Source organism: Orcinus orca, chromosome 1, assembly GCF_937001465.1.
Source record: "Orcinus orca chromosome 1, mOrcOrc1.1, whole genome shotgun sequence".
NCBI lineage: Eukaryota > Metazoa > Chordata > Mammalia > Artiodactyla > Delphinidae > Orcinus > Orcinus orca.
This window is the reverse complement of record NC_064559.1, coordinates 47,733,634-47,751,964: the sequence shown is the minus strand read 5'-3', so window position 1 is coordinate 47,751,964 and position 18,331 is coordinate 47,733,634. Positions and strand designations below refer to the sequence as shown.

The window sequence follows — 18,331 nt, the reverse complement described above, 5'->3', positions numbered from 1 at the left end:
TAGTGCTTGGAGGTCCAAGAAAGGAAGTGACATGGAAAATGGGGCAAGAGATGGTGGGGTGGAAATGAGACAGAACAAAGATATGCTTTAGGTCTTGGAATTTGAGCTTGTAATTCCCAAAATTATTTAATAAAAAAAAATCAAACCCATCTTCATTGTTTCTGTTATTTTATATAGCCAGTGCTTGTTTGGGTTTGGGCCTGTCTGCTAGTTTCTTTACGTGCCATTCCTTCTTGCATCTTACAACTTCCTTCCTTGCTGTCTGTTAATGGTAAACAGTCATTGTCTGAGAAAGTCTTTAGTTTGCCCTCACTCTTGGAGTTATATTAGATGGGTATGGAGTTGAAGGATTACTGTTACTTTCACTCAGCACTTTGAAGATATTATTCCATGTCTTCTGACTTCTGTTGTTGCTTTTGAGATGTCCGTTGAATTCTGTTCCTTTGCATTATGCCCCCTGCCCTGTTGCTTTTAAGAACTTCTTTTGTCTTTGATGTACCACTGTGCAGGTTAAGTGGGGATTTAGTCTTATTTATCCTATTCAAGATGTGGTTCCTGGATCTGAGGATTCATGTGATTCATTAGTTCTGGAATCTCCTCAGCCACTGTCTCTTCAGATGTGGTCCCTTTTCCATTCTCTCATTTGTCCTCTTTTGGAATTCTCCCTACATACATGCAGGCGTTTCTTATTCCATTCTCTGTGTCTTTTACCCTCTCTTATTATTCATGTCTTTATATTTTGATGCTGGTCTCTGAGGATTTTCTTCAGACATATCATCTAGTTCACAATTTTTCTCTTCCACATTTATTTAATCCTTCCACTGAGTTTTTAAATTTAAGTCACTACCTTTTTCACTCTAGAAGTGAAATAGTTTTTGCAAATTATCTTCCTGTCCTTTCGTCAGAGCGTCTCGCTCTTAACTCCCATTTTCAGTTTCTTCTTGTACGTCTTTAATGTTTTTCAACATACTTGTTTTATAGCTTGGCTCATGGTAGATACTCAAATATTTGTTGAATGAATGAATGAATAAATTATTACTTTTTTTCTGACAGTTCTTGTAATCTAAAGTTCTCAGGAGCCTAGATTTGCTGTTTTGTTATGCCGGTTGACTCTCTCTTTGGGTGGGTTATTTCCTTGTGTGTATTTTGTAACTTTGTATTGTGAGCTCATCTTTATCAGGGAATTCTCTGCAGCCTATGTTGAAGGTGTACTCCTCCAGGAAGTTTGTTGTTGTTGCTGTTGTTTTTTAAATGCTAGTTTCTTCAGAAGGATCACTGGCCTGAGAGTTCCTAGTTCCTAGATCAGCTAAGTAATAGCAGATCTGAGTGAGGTGCTGGCTAAAATCACACATGATCAGGGGAGACATTTTTCTCCTACCCAAGCTCTGGCCAACAGGTAAGTTTCACTGCTGTCTTCCTATGTCAGTAGGAAGATTTCTCTTTTAGCCCATCTTTTTACTAAGGGTACAGCCCTCTGAGGATCCTGGCTCTTTATAAAAGATGTCAGTACTCACTGCCCACCTTACATAGACAGGAGCCCTCATCTTTGGACCCTTTGTACGTGTTGAAACCCATGTGCCTATTTTGCCAGGGTTGGTACCTCCACTCCCCATCCAGAGCAGAATTAGTTTGCATGTTCTGGTTTTCAGTGCACTTTTCATCTCTGGCCCGCAGGAACTTTTCTTACTGTCTTGCAAGCCCAACTTTAAAAAGAATTTTTAATGTTGCTCATCTAGTTGTTTTATAGTGAAGGAGTTTAGGTTATTTTAGTTCACTAGATTGTTAGAAAAGAAGTCTTCCTTCTTGGTTTCTTGTCCAGCGCAGTGCCAGCCTCCTTCTTCTGCCTCCTGGATTTTATTTTATGGTGGGAAGTGATAGGAGTGTGGCCACGACAATTTGACCCTGTCAAAGTGGTACAGAACTCTCAAAAAATGGAGAACCATTGACCCAGAAAGACCTCAGATTAATATGGCCTTTCATTCAGCTAAGCAATCTGTGTGTTCTTTGAGGTTGGGAATAATCTATTGGGACAAGATGTTTACTGTGATCTGTTAGAAACTTTGTAGCAAATGTTTCCCTAAAATAATAATGACAGGGTACACAAGACTGAGAAAACATCAAGGATTCAATTAACACAAAAATATTTGCTTAATCATGGATTCCAGATTTGTAAGAGCCTGAATGCCTGGCATTATGTTTTCTGCAGACTGTTTCTGGGGTCGGACATTATCACCAGTAGCACTCCCACCAAAGAACAGCCCAAGTCCACTGCCAGCGGGAGCTCTGGTGAGAGCATGGACTCTGTCAGTGTGTCATCCTGTGAGTCAAATCACTCAGAGGCGGAAGAGGGCTCCATCACTCCCATGGACACACCTGATGAGGCTCAAAAAAAGGTATATACTTAACCCTTTTCCGTAATTCCTAATGCGGGCACCTGACCTAGTGTTTGCCACACGAGGGGTGTCTGTTTTCCAGTTGATCACTCTACAGCATTTTGCAAGTCATGTTTTTAAGAGGTGTTAAAAGCAGAGTTCAACCTGGGGACTCATTCCTTATAGAAACATGTCTAGAAGCGACATTCATTGAGGCTTTGAAATATTGTTCCATTCCCACATCCAGAGGCAACTGAAGGACTGTGACTTGTAACATGAGCTACACTTTATTCAGGAGATGGAGAATTTTCTTGGAGCAAAAAGTCAAGAGCCAAAGATGTGTCAGTCTCTCAGTGTCATACCTTGTCTCAGTCAAGGTTTTACCACAATAATGGTGCAGGGCAAACCACTCCAAAACTTAGTGACCTCAAACAGCAACCATTTATCCTCTGTCCTGCACCTGCAGGTTGGATTGCGCTTGGCCCTAGGCCATGGGTTTGGTCCAGGTCTGCTCTACCTCCCTCTCGTTATTTTTGGAGTTAGGAGCCACTCAGGGCATGCTCTTATCGCGCTACATTGGATAAGCAAGAGGGCAGTCCCAGTCCTGCAAGCGCGTAACAAGGCTTCAGTTGGGTTCTGTCTCCCAAAATTTGTTGTCCAAAGCAAATCATGTGGCCAAATCCCACATAAATGAATGAGGTGGGGAACTACATGCCACTTCTAATGGGAGGAACTGTGGAGTCTCAGGGCAAAGGGCACGGATGCAGGGGAGGTTGAGGAATTGGTAATAAGGGTATAATCTACTGTGTCCGCCAAAAGGGAAAGTGATGAGAGGTGATAAAGGAATTCCCAGAGAGAGTTTTTATTCTCCATAGCTGCATAAATAAGTGAAAAGGAAACAAAAGATCCACCTTCATCTTCTCTACACACCTGTTTCAGTCTGTTGGTCAAGGAGCTTGGGTCAGAGATGTCAACTTGGATGTGACTATAGGACTTGCACCATTTGGGGGAGGATCTTGGCTGTGGCCAGACCTGCTGTGTAAGTGACTTGTGGCCCCTTAGCTTATGCTTAGGCCAGTGAGGTAGGGTGTTGGTAACAATTCCTTCCTTTCATTTGTATCTGCCATTCTGCAAGGGGATGCGTGTGCTGTTTCACATTGCGTTCTAAGCACCAGCAGCAACCTGGGAACCCTCAGGTGGCCTTGTCACAAAATAGCCAATCCAGGAAGGGCTCATTAGACCTGAGATGACTCAGATGCTGCCCTAGCGGGATTTCTCACCTTTTTGCTTTGAAATCTGGAGACACATCTTTAATGCTCCAAATATTGAAGGAAAGCTCTGCGAACACCCAGGGACTGGCTGTTCTCTCAGGCATATCTCCTTAATCAGGGATGGAATCATTCTCCGTGACTTGACACTCAGCATTGACTTTGTCAAAATCTGGAGTGAGGCCCCATCATTCACCTTTTGACAGGTTCTGAAGCTTTTTAGGCCCCATTTCTGATGATGGACATTGTACAACAGTGACAACTAAGCTATTGCCCACATCTTTGTGGGATTTCTCCCTGTCCAGGAAGGAGGTAGAATCACATTTCCATCTGTTGATGCAGTGGACGTTCACACAGGTCCGGGTCATCCCATTTAAAGCTATGCAGAAGCCCTGCGTGTGTCCTGTGCACACCCCTTGCTGCATCCTTTTTGTCTCCCCGCTTATGACACTGGCTCTTCAGTTTCTTGCGCAAGTCATGAATTTTAATTCTTTGGATGAACGGTTTTCAGAGTCACAAATTTCTGTGGGTTTAAAAATGAGTAATTGAATTGGACGCAAGTAGTTGCTGGGCTGCAGAAGCCCCGAATGTTAACTGGAAAGGCCTCAGTTCTGCTCAGTGCTTGGCTGGCCCCAGAGATCTTCACAGCTCCTCCCTACCCTGAGGTCCTGCAGCCCTCCCCGCCCACCCTGCCTTTCCCACTGGCCACACTGTGAGGTCCCTCTTTTGAGTAAAGTGTAATTTGCATTCCTTTTTCTTCATTCCCCTGATCCTGGTTTCTAAACATTTATTTCACACTTGCGCCACACTACTTAAATTCCCAGTAAGAATTTGGGCTCAAGAGGTGGTCTGTTTAATGGTGCTATATAACCCAGGCATCTTCAAGGCTTTATCTTAAATGTCATTAAAATCATGGGAAAAAATCTAACAAAAGAAAAAGGATTTATGTGGAGGAAAGGGAAGGGGAAAAAATTGAACCAGTAATTGGAAAGGGGACCCTCTTGGCTACTGTGTAGTACACCTGCAAGCAAAGTCAGGCTGTTAAAATTACCCACCACCAGTTAGCCCTCAAATTGAGCCACTAAGTTGATTCACTTGGGAAGCTAAGAAAAAAAAAAAAGTAACTAAACAATGTTTTGATAAAGCCTCAGTTAGACTCCTGCATTACTAGAGTTGTCACATCATCTTGCTGGCTCTATTAAACTAATGATGCAGTCGAATTGAATGTATGGTTATTTGATGTACAGTTATGCCACAGGAAAGGGAAGTCATAGGAAATAAAATAGAGGAGACTCCATTTTACTTGGAAGCCAGAGAATCAGAAAGCTACATTTCTGTACTTTGTTTCCATGGGAAGGTAGATGGGTATGAAAGAAATTAGTAAGTTATTTATTTTTTAAATGACTTCCAGATTATTTTATTGGATTAATGTGGTATAATTTAGCTCAGCTCATTTTGAGAAATTATTTGTAAGTTTCTATAAAAAGAATTGCTATTTCAAATGATTCAATTAATGACATTTTTTTGGACCACCACCTAATGAGTTGGGGGCATCCTATTTCTTTGGTATTTGGTGTTGCACATATAAGAACCCTGTCGTTAATCAGAAAAACACATTAACTCTAGTACCTCATTCTTCAATCATCCTTGGTATACAACATGAAAATGTGTACAGTTGGTTCTGGAAGCAAATGTGGTTGAGTGGTGGAGCCTCTCATAGGCTGTGTTCCCTTGGGCAAGTCACTCTCTTTCTCTGAATCGTGTTTCCCTCATATTTCTAATGCTCTGAATTTTGTTCACAAGATAGTTGGGAGACCAAAATGAGATAAGATGTCTGAAAGCTCATCACACACCTCACAGCCTCACAGTGCTGGGAATCCCTGGGGCAGTGGTGTGCTGTGTTCACTCACCACATTCTCACCGACTACACCCTTGCTGCACCCTTGCTCCGCGAACCTGGCCATGGAAGTCAGGAAACTTGAGAGCACAGCCTGACGGTGCTGTCAACAGCTGTGGCCTCAGGTTCCTCAGCAGTGGAGAGGGATTGGGGCCAGGCCATCTCCAGGTGCCTTTCCAGGGCTCATGTTCCCTGCAGAGCTGGATAATCTGTGGTCCTCCTCTTAGAGACTTCTAAAAATATAGCCATTTCTCTCCTGCTCCAAAATCTGACGGTGAAACGGAATCACAGTAGAAAGGATCTCTGGGGGCAGGTCAAGCGTCCTTCCTGCTCGAGGCAGTAGGACTGGGCTTTCTGCCCGGTGAGCTTCGGGGTTCCTTCACAAGCCCATATTGCCTCTAGTTTCTGGTATTTGCTGCCACCTGCTGGTTACCCTCCTTCAGAGCAGCTAAAAGCTCTGGAAACGAGAGGACCACCTTGCCTCCCATGATGCGGAGTGATTCGGCTGAGCACTGAGTCACTGACAGGCATCTGCCATGGGGGTGCTTCCACCAGAAATAAGACGCACGTGTGCTGTGGGCTGCTGTGGAGGAAATAACGGAAGTTTATTAGTCTCAACTTCGACCTCTGCTTTGAAACTTGGGAAGCACACTGTTGGCCAGGATTCCTAACAGTTCTGTTTCCTTCTGGGCTGTGTTTACCCTTCCAGCTCTCCGAGTCCTCTTCCTCATGTTCCTCCATCCACTCTATGGACACAGCTTCCTCAGGGATGTCGTCCTTGATGAACCCCCTCTCCTCCCCTCCGCCCTGCAACAACAACCCGAAAATCCACAAGCGCTCTGTCTCTGTGACATCCATTACCTCGACAGTGCTGCCCCCCGTTTACAACCAACAGAACGAAGACACCTGCATAATCCGCATCAGCATAGAGGACAACAATGGCAACATGTACAAGAGCATCATGGTAAGGCTCTCAGACCGACAGCCGAGTACTCACGTGCCGTGTCAGCACATATACGTGCGTTCACACAAAATGAGCATGTGCCACATGCATCAATGCCGAAATCTCCCTGGATATAGACTAAGGATGTATAAAAATCTGCATATCAGCAGTGCATATAGGATATAATTTTTACATCTTAAAAGTTGCTAAACCTTATTTGTCCGGGTCAGTATCACCCTCTTCAAAACTCTCGGTTGAGATGACTACATAAATGCATCCCAGGGAAGAGGCCACTGCTGCACGCCTCCTTGCAGGTCTTCCTGGGGATTGACGTGTCTGCGTTTATCACTGAATTGCTGTGCATTCTTAGCAATCTCTTCGGTGGTGGCAAAGTTTTCTCCTTTAGTCACTTGGACTCAGACTTAGTAAAGTGGGTGATAAGCTGGACATACAGTTTGCGTCCACGAGGAGCTATGCTTATAAATAAGACACCTTCTTGAGCTTCCTATAAAAACTCTGAGCACAGTCCCAAAAATGTGTTGAATAATGGCAGTCTTTTTGGAAAACGTACAGAGCCTCTCCTGGTAATAACGTTGGGTGTGTAAGGTCTGGTGTGTTTATTACAAGAATAGACTCCTTATCTTAAAGGATGTATCATGTATTGAAAAGCAGACTCTCCTTTGCAGTAAAACCCCACAGTAAAATGTAAATCTCGCATCTCTCCACATCTTCATGACTTGCCTTCTTCGAGCCACACTGACTGCTTATAAGCTCAGCTTTGAATATGATGTAAGTGATAAGGAGTCACTGTCTTTTAACATCTGAAGAAAAGCTTTACTAAAGCATTCACTGAATCAACAAAATATTTCTTGAACATTAGTTGTGTACTAGTCATTGGACCAGGCTTTGGGAACAGGGAGATGAATGAGACATTTCTGTCTTTGAGGAACTTATAATCAAAAAGGAGATCATAAAGCATTTTTCAAAACGTATTAAATCCTTTAATAGAGGTCAGATCAGATTGTAAAGGGCCTGCGGGCCTCATGAAGGAGTTTGTGTTAATCTTGCAGTAGAGTCTTATGGCAGGCTTTTAGGTGGCAATCAGATTTGTTCTTTAGAGAAGTAGCTGGCATTGTGGAGACCTGATTCAGAAGTGCAGGGGGAGTAGATTGGAGGTGGCGGAGCAAGTTAGAAGCTGCCATTATATTCCATGTAGGACGTGGTAAGGGTTTGAATGATGGTCATGTGGCTGGAGATGGTATGGATTTTTGCAAGGTTTTTCTAAGTTAGAATTATGGAATTCATCCATTTAGTTATGAACTTTTTGGTTACTGTTGTGGGGGAGTGGAAGAGGGAGGACGAAAGGTTGTCCAGGCAGCCGGATGGTTGGTGGTCCCGTCCAGTGCAGTGTAACTACTGGAGCAGGGGGTTTGGGGTGCACTTAATCCAAGGTCACCACAGGACATCCAAATGGCATCAGCTAGTAGATGGTGGGAAACACAGGTTGGTGCAAGGCTGGTGGTGCTGGGGTCTAACGCTGGGAGTTGTCCAGCTCCACCGGCTGGATGCGGTCATGCAGCGAGTGAGGAAGGGCTGAGGCGGAACCCACGTGGTAGTGAGGGAGGGGTGATAAGGGAGTGTCCGAGAGGAAGGGGCACCACCAGGCAGCTGAGGTCATCAGTCGTATTATTGTATTTTCAGGGTGGTTTACTCACATGGCTTCTCTCACATATGCCAACCAGGGGAGTAAGTGCCAGCTGGGTAACTACGGTGTCTCTGAACTAAAAGGAACCGAGAGCTGAACACGCAGCGATGTGGATGAATCTCTAAAACACCACGTTGAGCCAAAGAAATCAGATATCCCGCATCCTGCCGGAGTCTGATCTTTCAAAAGCAGGCCCAACCTGTGGCGTTAGAAAACTAAGCTCCGGGGAGGGCACAGGGATGTTTCGCATTCCTATTTAAGGTGTATGAGGGTGACACCCAAGCACCGTTCAGTATCGTAATCACTAGCCACAGGTGGTGGCCGAGCATTTGAAATGGGCAAAGTCCAAATTGAGATATGCTGTAAGTGTGAAATACACACCAGGTATTTGAAGGCTTGGTACAAATAAATAACAATAACGAGAACGTAAAATATCTTATGAACAATTTTGTATTGATTTTATGCTGATACAATATTTTGCACATATTGGGTTAAGTAAAATATTAAAATTTCCCTTTTGAAAAAAATTTAAATGTGGCTACTAGGTATTTAAAATCACGGATGAGGGACTTCCCTGGCGGTCCAGTGGTTAAGACTTTGCCTTCCAACGCAGGGGGTGTGGGTTCGATCCCTGGTCAGGGAGCTGAGATGCCACGTGCCTCGCAGCCAGAAAAAACATAAAACAGAAGCAATATTGTAACAAATTCAATAAAGACTTTAAAAATGGTCCACATTAAAAAAAACTAAAAAAAATAAAAATAAAATAAAATAAATAAATTAAATTACAGATGAGACTCGAACTATATGTATCTATTGGCCAGTGCTGGTTCAGGATATCAGCATAAGGCTGCACGGCTGAGCTGTTAGTATTGTCTGTGATCATCATTTCCCCGCAGTAGCGTTTATGGTACAAAGTGGCAGACTCTCAAGGAAAGCCCTCGGCCAGCCCATCCTTGTTTGGACACACCTGGGGAGGTTTAAGGTAAAACAAGCGTAGCCTGGTTTTCTCCTTAGGTAGGTTTAAAGCTGATAACATTAACCACCTTAACCAAACAACCATCCCCCAAGTTGCTGTCCTTTCTCCTCTGGCTTTTTATGCTCCTGGACCAGTTTGATCCAGCTGCAGGAGTACTTCCTTTAGACTATAAAAAGTTTATTTTTCTCCTTTAGAATTTTGTATGCATCTCTTTCTCCCTTGTGTAAGGAGGTGCCAGATGTTTTGGTAACAGACCCTTGAGCACGGTCTTTGTCACTTATAGGGACCCCATTGTAATGCATATTGTTTACTGAATCACAAATACAGCTGCTGCCCCAGATTGGAGGGAGGCCTGTGGGCCCAGACATCCTTGGGCTCACAATAACAGTTTCTTGGAAAAAATCAGACTACTATGTCGTCATCTCTTCTTTTTTTTGGCTGTCTCTCTCCTCTTACCTCTTGGTGAGAACAGCTTTTTTTTTTTCTTTTGTGATACACGGGCCTCTCACCGCTGAGGCCTCTCCCATTGCAGAGCACAGGCTCCGGAAGCACAGGCCCAGCGGCCATGGCTCACGGGCCCAGCCGCTCTGTGGCATGTGGGATCCTCCCGGACCGGGGCACGAACCCATGTCCCCTGCCTCGGCAGGCGGACTCTCAACCACTGCACCACCAGGGAAGCCCAGCTTTTATTTTTAAGTAAGAATAATGTGTGTTTCATTTTGCTTTCTTTCAAATTTAAAGAAATCACCCAAGGGGATAGTACATAAGTCAGCCCCCTTTTCCTGTTGCTCTGAGCACCCTGAGAATAGCTGGCTGATGGGCAGAGATGAAGGGGCGAATTGGGGTGAGAGGAGGCTTAACTTGCACTTTAAAAAATGTTAGATTTATTATTTTTAAACACTTAGAAGCTCATTTTTATTGAAGCGTAATTTACATGTAATTACATACATAGATCTGAAGTGTTCAGTTCTTTGGGTTTTTATAACTATAACCATATATATGTATACATATAGTTACATATGTATACTTCTGTTATATAACCACCACCCCAAGTCTAGATAAATAACATTTTTTATCCGCCCCGTCCAAAATTCCCTTATGCCCCTTCAATCCTGCTTTAACCTTAGTTGAAGATAAGGTTAGCTAGTTTTCTAACCCCACAGGTTAATTTGGCCTGTTTTTGAAAGAACAGACTCCTGCAGCGTGTCATCTTCTGCGTCTGCTTTCTCTGGCTCACCCGTGATGTTTGTGAGATGCATCACGTTGTTGCATGTTTCAGTTCTCAGCTCCCTCTAGCTGCTGAGTCGTGCTCTTATCGTGAACGCACTACACTGTCTTTATCCTCCCCTGTTTTCCTATTGATGGAGATGCAGGTTGATTCCACTTTGGGGCTGTTACGAATAAATCTGCTATGAATGTTTGTGTACAAGTCCTTTCGTGGACATAATGCTTTTATTTTTCTTGGTAGATACCTAGGGGTGGGATTCCTGGGTTGTAGAGCCACTTGTGCTTTTTGAAATGGTCAGTGTGCAGAACCGTGGCCGTTCTGACCCACAGGTTGTAACCAGTGCTCAACAGGTGAGGATAATTTTGGCCCAGGACTGCAAACGCTGTGCATTTTTCACAATTCCCTCATATATATTCTTCCACCGGAACCTCCATTGGAACTGGCAAGGCACCCAGTCTCTCTGTTTTGATGGGGTTAAGACGCTGTGGCTCTGAGAGAGCAGGTGACCAAGAGAAAAGATGACCTGTTATCTGAGGATGGAGCCAGGACTGGAACTTAGGAGTGCTGGCTCTTGGTCCTTTCTCATTCCACCTGGCCATTTCTCCCAGGAAGGCACAAGACAGCAAGAATAAGAAGGTCAGCACAACTCTTCCAGGAGACATGAAGCTAAATGCTTTACACACCCTTTCATTGTCTTTCCAGTTGACGAGCCAGGATAAAACTCCCGCCGTGATCCAGAGGGCGATGTTGAAGCACAATCTGGACTCGGACCCGGCTGAGGGGTACGAGCTGGTACAGGTCATCTCGGAGGACAAAGGTAGGCGCGTGTTCCTTCTCAAGGCAGATTGCCCCAGTGTGAGAAGACGGGAAGTGGACACAATGTCTTTCTTAAGTGGAACCAAGTGAGGGTTGTTGTTATTTGCGGTACGCGGGCCTCTCACTGTTGTGGCCTCTCCCGTTGCGGAGCACAGGCTCCGGACGCGCAGGCTCAGCGGCCATGGCTCACGGGCTTAGTCGCTCCGCGGCATGTGGGATCTTCCCAGACCGGGGCACGAACCCGTGTCCCCTGCATCGGCAGGCGGACTCCCAACCACAGCGACCAGGGAAGCCCAAGTGAGGGTTTTTAATCACGCTAGGGCGGCGTTGCCGGGAGCCATATGCCATCACCTCGCTTGTAGAATCAAGCGTCTCAGGCTGGTCCCCCAGCAACCCTTGTTGCTTTCTGCGGTTTTGCTGAGCGTTCCTCCCGCCCGTTCTCTGTAAACTTCTCAAGCCTTCCTGTAGGAAGAGGTCCCTCCCTGTGTCAGGAGTTGGGGGATGGACGGGGTCTGTTGGCTCTTTGCAGACGGCCACGCACCTCCATTAACCAATAGTGTGTGTCCAGAAAGGTCGCAGTTCCTGCGATAATTTCTCATGGTTTCAGTTAACCACTTATGAGAGTCTGTCCTTCAGTTATCTTTATTCATGATTGATCTTCAAGCGGCAAAAGCTTCCAGCACCAGGATTGGAAGGTTCTTTACCTCACACTTACTGAGGCAAAGAACTGGTGATTATGAAATGCTCCAGTTTGCCTAGGAGTCCATTAGTTGAAGAAATCCCTTTTATGAAAACTCCAGGCACATAATCCCCCTGCATGTATCGATTTGCTAATCTGAATTGGGGTTGTATTTGTTGAGGGGTAGGAGGCGAGCTGGTAGGTAACTCCTCTATGCCGTGTCACATCCGAGAAGGAGACTCAGGCAGACTGAGTCTCTTTTCCAAGTGCACAAGGAACAGCCAATACTGTTGACTGAGGCCAACCCTGTCTGCTGACAGACCCAGCACAGACCAATGCAAGTGTCTCAAGGGAGGGCTGTTCCCCAACAAGCATTCCCCCTAGAAAGGAAAAGAAGAATTATGCAAGGCGGGGATGATGGAAGGGAGCAGTTATTCATACTCCATTTGACCAACAAATCACCCAGGGCTAGATCTCGGGCCCCGACGAGAGTAGGCGAAGTTGGAGTCGTACCTTTTCTTAGCGATGAAAAACTATAGCCTCTGAGAAAATTCTTGGAAGTTTTCTTTCATCCAGCTGAGCCCAAGGTCGTGGGGCAAACCTTTCTCAGTTTCATCTTTTAATGTAGTTACTGTTAAAAGTCCAAGCCTGAAAAGTGGTCTCTTGGGTTTTACCGTGTCGTCCACAAACCAACACGCCAAGGTGAAGCCAGTGGGTGTGAAGGTCCAGGAGTCCCGGAATGCAGCTGGGGCCCAGCTTCACCAGCTGTGTGGTGGCAGGTGGGCTGCTTGACCTCCCTGGGCCTTGGTCCTTCATTAGTTAAATGGCGACAATACCCTGCTGGTTCCTTGTGCATCATGGGTGATTATGACAGGAAATAACGCACCCCAAAGTGTACCGTATTGGAGATATGTTGATATATAGCTGTGAGGTAGGTTGTTACTGATCCAGGAATATGTGGGCAGGAGACTGGGGACACTTGAAGGGAGTTATCCTTTATGGAACATTTGTGCAAAATGTAGCGGAGTCACGCAGAACCTGATTGCATCAGTCGTGCTGTGGAATCTCAGTGGTCGAAGTTAACATAAGGTCGACTTAACCCAGTTCTGCAGGCAGACACCTGTCCTGGTTGCCTCCGTCAGTCCACTGCCACAAAGCAAGACTTGCACATTTTACCTTTTTTATTCCCTGTTGGTTTTTTAAGCTATCCATTACCCCTGAGTGCTAAAGAGTAATAGCTTCTTTTAAAAATAAAAATGAATTCAGATCACTTTGCTCAATAACTTCATATTATGCTTGGAATAATCCTTGTTCAAAAATTGCAGCTATCTATATAGGTGGGAGTCACTGCAGTAGGCAATGGTTTAAATGTTAAGAGATAGATACTGTCTTATTTGGTTGCCCTTTAATATTAAAATGCAAGTTCTTAAGGAAGCAAGGCCTCAAATGGTGTAACATACTGGTTTGATTTGGGATTAATTAAAAAATATTTTGATTTTCCAAGTAAAGAGGTCTGGAAAATGGTGTAGATTTTCTGCCTTTTTCCCGTGTTATTGGATTTGCTTAGTCTCTGTGAAAAACTGCATAGTGGAGTGGAAAATGGCCTGCGGGAGGCTGGAAACCCGGGTTTGGGTCCCAGTTCTGCCCCTGACGAGCTGTGCTCTTGGGAATGTCTTTTAACTCCTGTAGGCCTCTGCTTCCTACTGCACTTCCTTCCAGCTAAAACATCCTGCATTTGTGCATTTGGTTCGTGGCTTGAATTTCTAAGATTGGATTCGCACTTAGGTTTTTTAACTTGGGATTGGGAAATTGTTGGAACCGATTTGCGGGGAGGGAGTGGTGGTCACTGTCTGGTTCCGTTTGCATTCCAGGGACAAAGGGCCATAGTCCCAGCCGTGTGTCTGAGCAGAATTTCCACCTGCCACGGTCAGTGCTGGGCTGACCTACACGAGCTGACTACCTTCTCTTTCCTCATCTTTTTTAGAACTCGTGATCCCAGACTCAGCAAATGTCTTCTATGCCATGAACAGCCAAGTGAACTTTGACTTCATCTTACGCAAAAAGAATTCTGTGGAAGAGCAAGTAAAACTGCGTAGCCGGACCAGCCTGACGTTGCCCAGGACAGCCAAACGGGGCTGCTGGAGCAACAGACACAGCAAAATCACCCTCTGAAAGGAGAGACCAGTGGCCCCTTGCTTGCCAAAGGCAGGGTGGGGCTGAGAACAGGCCGTGGTGATTGCAGCTACCACCCAGTGTTAGAGGATCATTGGTGAGGTGGACAGATATTTATTGAGTACCTCTGGTGTGCAAGGCACTATGATAGGCGTCGTGGGGAAATCGGAGATGAACTTGACACGAAAAGGATGATTCTCTTTGACCTGAGACCGAAATGCAAAATTACCCACATTTATAAATATATATGTATGTACACATATTTGGTATGTGTGTGTATATATATAAATATGAGGGACTTATGGGATATTCTGGACTATGGAGAAACAAATTTGCACAATGGCCTGGGAAGTCGAGGTCACTTTTTACAGGGAACTAGAAGGAACTGAGAACCTCGTCTCATACCTTCCAAGTAAACGGAATCAACCCTAGGAATACAGAGTGTCCTTTGTGCCAGTATTATAAGCAGTCCAAACTATTTTTATAAAGGGAGAGGATTACTTTCTCGATCAAGTGCCACCAGAAAAGAACAACCGCAGAGGCGGGAACTGCCACAGGCTGAATGAAAGGCCTCCTCGGAAAGGCTTTGGATGAGCCAGTGGCTTTGACCTCTGCTTGCATCGGCCAATTTCTGCTACCCCAGGGAGGGCTAGGAGCAGCTTTGGAGGACTGTCTGAGCCACTGGTCCAGCCGTTGTGACACCTCTGGAGGCAACACAAGCCCATTTTGATTTCTGGCAACTTCATTGTTTGTTTCCCCCCACCCAAAGAACATATCACAATCATTCTTGCACATACAGCCATGTTCTTTGGTAACTTATCAGCCAGAAAGGAAAGCACAAAAGGAGGATGACTCATGTGGACTCTGATCTGTCTCGGAATGCCACTACTTCATTGTTTTTTTCTGATTGCCTTTTGCATGTGAAACTACATGTCTGCAGTCTTTTGCCATCTGGATCGCAGTACCTCTATATTACGTGCAATTTGTTCCTCAGGTGTAGAAATTCCTACTGCGATTGACTATAACTGATGATTTTGAGCCTGTGAACGACTTCTGAACAGCGATTGCTCTGTGATTAGCCCCTCGGAAGATGTTCACTGCTGAGAGCAGTGTCCTGTTTTACTTATTAACTTTTATAGCCTTCCTGTGCCTAGTCATGGGGAAAGAAATGGGGCTCCATATATTATCCAACTCGTTTCTAAAGAGGTACATTCTTCCAGATGGAATCAATAACTTTTTTTTTTTTCAGGTTTCCACACTTGGTATCACAGTATCACTGTTAAGTGACACTTTTGTCTCCAGTACCACCATCATCCTCTCCCTTCCAAATCTGAGCTGTGGCTGGGGTTTGAACTACAAAGCCATACGTGGGATGTTGACACGTTTAAGAAGCACTTTCAGAATGTTGTCCTTTTTAAGAAGAAAATTCTCAAAATACCAGGTTTTTATTCCAAAAATAAAGAATGAACCCAGATATGAAGTGCAGATTGTAACGTGGAGCTTTTTTTTTTCTCCTATCCTGTAAGACAGCTCCCAAAGGTTCTGTGTGATCTATGTTACATAAATAGCCATATGAAATCTGCAAGAAACACCAGGGAAAGGCTAGAGATTTGTGGCGGTGGACCCAAGAACGAGAATGAGCCAGGAAGGCCTCAGATTTCCTTTAGGTCTTTCTAGATCAGACCGCATTGTAAAGACCGACTGGTTTCAACTAGTTGAAAAGCACTTTTTTTTCTGTGTTTGCGAGGCTGGTTCGATTTGTGCTTCTGTGCGTGGAGGAGGGATGGCCAGGGTGCTAGACGTCATGGGGACTGAAGGAAACGTAGCCCCAGCCTGAATTTCTTGGTTGGAAGGTCAAAAAGAAAATGTAGAACTGTTGGCCTGGTTTAGGGCGCGGCTACCAAGACATACGTGTTGTGCCCACGTGCTCGCCTTGTGTATTTATACTGTACATGTAGAGTCTAGATTTCTATACTGCAATGTAAAATATATATATATTTTTTTCCTTTTTTAAAAAAGACAATGGAAGTTACAAGTAGATAAAACATAGCCTCATTTATTTAATGCCACTTTAAATGTCTTAAATTTGTCTCCTGGTGGACAGCCGGGTTAATACTTTTAGCTGCTCGCATATGCTTGTCTTTCTGCATCTCCATCATCTGTTTACCTTTCGGTCAAATGAATAAACTGGCTTGGGACTTGGTTGGCATGTGCGGCCAGACCCAAAGGGATTGTATCTGGAGTATTAATCTGGTGGATCTGGGTTCCAGGTATGTCAAGGAGCATTTTGGAAGCCCATGCTGGTTCAGTTGGAGGGAGCAGAGGGAAAGCCAGTGGCACAGTTAGGAGGGACCCTCTCCACTGGTAAGTGTCATGCGCATTTAGGGGAAAGAATGACGTCTTAGGAGACTGCCATCAGATGTGATGCCTTGCTGGACAGCATTCTTAGGAGTAGTTTGGCTGGGGACACCTTGTATAAAATCAAACTTACTTAGAGTTGGGATCCAAGGCAGTACTTTGCCTTCTTTTTGACAGCCTTTCCTGAGTCTCCAATTGCTACCATCTGCACAATTCTTGAAACCGTCCATGGTGCTCCGGAAGCCGGGAGGGCCTCTGTGGAGGAAGGAAACAAGGTCTTCCCAAAAGGCAGCTTCATTCAACAGACGCATGTTGTCATTCCGTCACATTGTTTCCAAAAAAAAAAGGGATTCCTAAATGGATCCAAATTATCAAGTTTTCTGGGTCCTTGTGGGATAGTGGAGAAAGCCAAGTAGGTGTTTTAATAATCGATAATATGGGCAGGAAAAAAAGGGATTTCTATGTCTGGCACTAGGTGACTATGTTTTCAAGATCATTTGAGAAAATGGGTTCCCTTGTTTTGCCTCCCTGTAGAAGCAGCTTGGTGAGATTTTGCCTGAAGGAATAATGTCTTAAAATTTCCTTCTTTGGAGCCTTTTCAAATTTGCCACGCAGCACAGGACCATTAGAGGCATACAGTATTTATTTTTAGTGGTATCGAGAAGTTGCCCCGACGTCAACCCTCTTTTTCTACAGGGCTGCCGCAACGGCACCAGTTACAACCTGTATCCACAGTTCCACTATGAAAAGTTATTTCTGTCCTGTTTTGAGTTACCATTTCCCCTAGGATCTCTGTTAAAATGAAATAATTCTGGAAGGGATTATTAGGCTAGCCTAGGCTAAAGTAACAAACCATGAAATCTCAGTAACTTAAGATATGACACGTTGAAAACTGAACTAGGTATTGCAAATCGGGCAGCTCTCCTTAGCGGCTCCAAGGGTCCAGGCAGCTTCCATCTTGCAACTCCGCCATCTCAGATTTTTCTTTCAACTCCCAGTGATGGTAGAGAGAACTCACAACTCTTCCTGACTGCCTTAGACGAAAGGGACCACATCACTTCCATTCACAGTCCATTGGCCAGTCTATGGCCCCAATCTAAACGCAGGGGAGGTGGGGAAATGTAGGAGGACACCTGGAGTAGACGAGCATTTCCGTCCCCGCAAAAAGGAGTTCTGTCTTCTCACTAGGGTGCATGGCTTTGTTCATCTTCCCACATTCTCCGAAAAGTGTTTGGAGGAGATGGCAGTGAGGCCTTGAGATGGGGGCTGCACAGAGCAAAGGAAGGGTTGAAGAAAGAGAGGTGCTCAAAGGAGGAGAAAAAACAAGAGTAATTTAATTTTGTTTAGAATTAGCCTTATAGAATTTATTCCTAACATGCGGTCACCACCAATTTACATGCTTCTCATGTGGTCCCTACTTTAAACTAGGAGCTACTTTACAGACGTAGTTGTATGTCAAATTTTAAAAAATCTAGGAAATTTAAAGTGTTTCCACATAAACTGTGAGATTCAAATAGAAGCCAAATTTAGTTAATTTAAGACTCTGAATTAGAAAACCACCACTTGGTGTGGTTTCTCAACATCTCTACCCAGAAAACTGTGTGGAGGCAATTCACTTATTTAACAGTTTGAGGTATTTAACATTTTCTTAAGGGTTGGAAGGAATCTTACAAATCATGTAGTCCTGGCCCTTGTATTACAGATCCCGAGGCTGAGGCCCAGAGCAGTTACATCAGTTGCCAAAGGTCAAGGGCAGGGCTCTGAATGACCAAACCCTGCTATGCGGGTGTCACAGTGGACTGGGCTTTCCTGACAGATGCTCCTCTACAGCCTGCTGGAGCTGGACAGGATGCCTGGGGTCTGTTGGCTCTATCCCCAGCCTTCCAACCATGTGAATTTCCAAAAGCTACATGTAAA

The 18,331-nt window shown here is 44.7% G+C and overlaps 2 protein-coding genes across 10 annotated transcripts in view; one reads left to right on the top strand and one right to left on the bottom strand.

Annotated features, from left to right (window-relative positions):
• RGL1 (ral guanine nucleotide dissociation stimulator like 1) overlaps positions 1–15,541 on the top strand; it is a 278,601-nt gene extending 263,060 nt beyond the window's left edge. For all 4 annotated transcript variants that reach the window (XM_012534954.3, XM_004275217.4, XM_033437953.2 and 1 more), the window contains 4 exons: positions 2,207–2,393; positions 6,247–6,501; positions 11,092–11,206; positions 13,869–15,541. In XM_012534954.3, coding sequence (XP_012390408.1) covers positions 2,207–2,393; positions 6,247–6,501; positions 11,092–11,206; positions 13,869–14,056 — 745 coding nt within the window. In that variant the 3' untranslated portion in view covers positions 14,057–15,541. The remainder of the gene's footprint in view (positions 1–2,206; positions 2,394–6,246; positions 6,502–11,091; positions 11,207–13,868) is intronic.
• COLGALT2 (collagen beta(1-O)galactosyltransferase 2) overlaps positions 14,797–18,331 on the bottom strand; it is a 147,417-nt gene continuing 143,882 nt past the window's right edge. For all 6 annotated transcript variants that reach the window (XM_049701920.1, XM_049701962.1, XM_049701936.1 and 3 more), the window contains one exon: positions 14,797–17,680. The gene's annotated coding sequence lies outside the window, so the exon portion shown is untranslated. The remainder of the gene's footprint in view (positions 17,681–18,331) is intronic.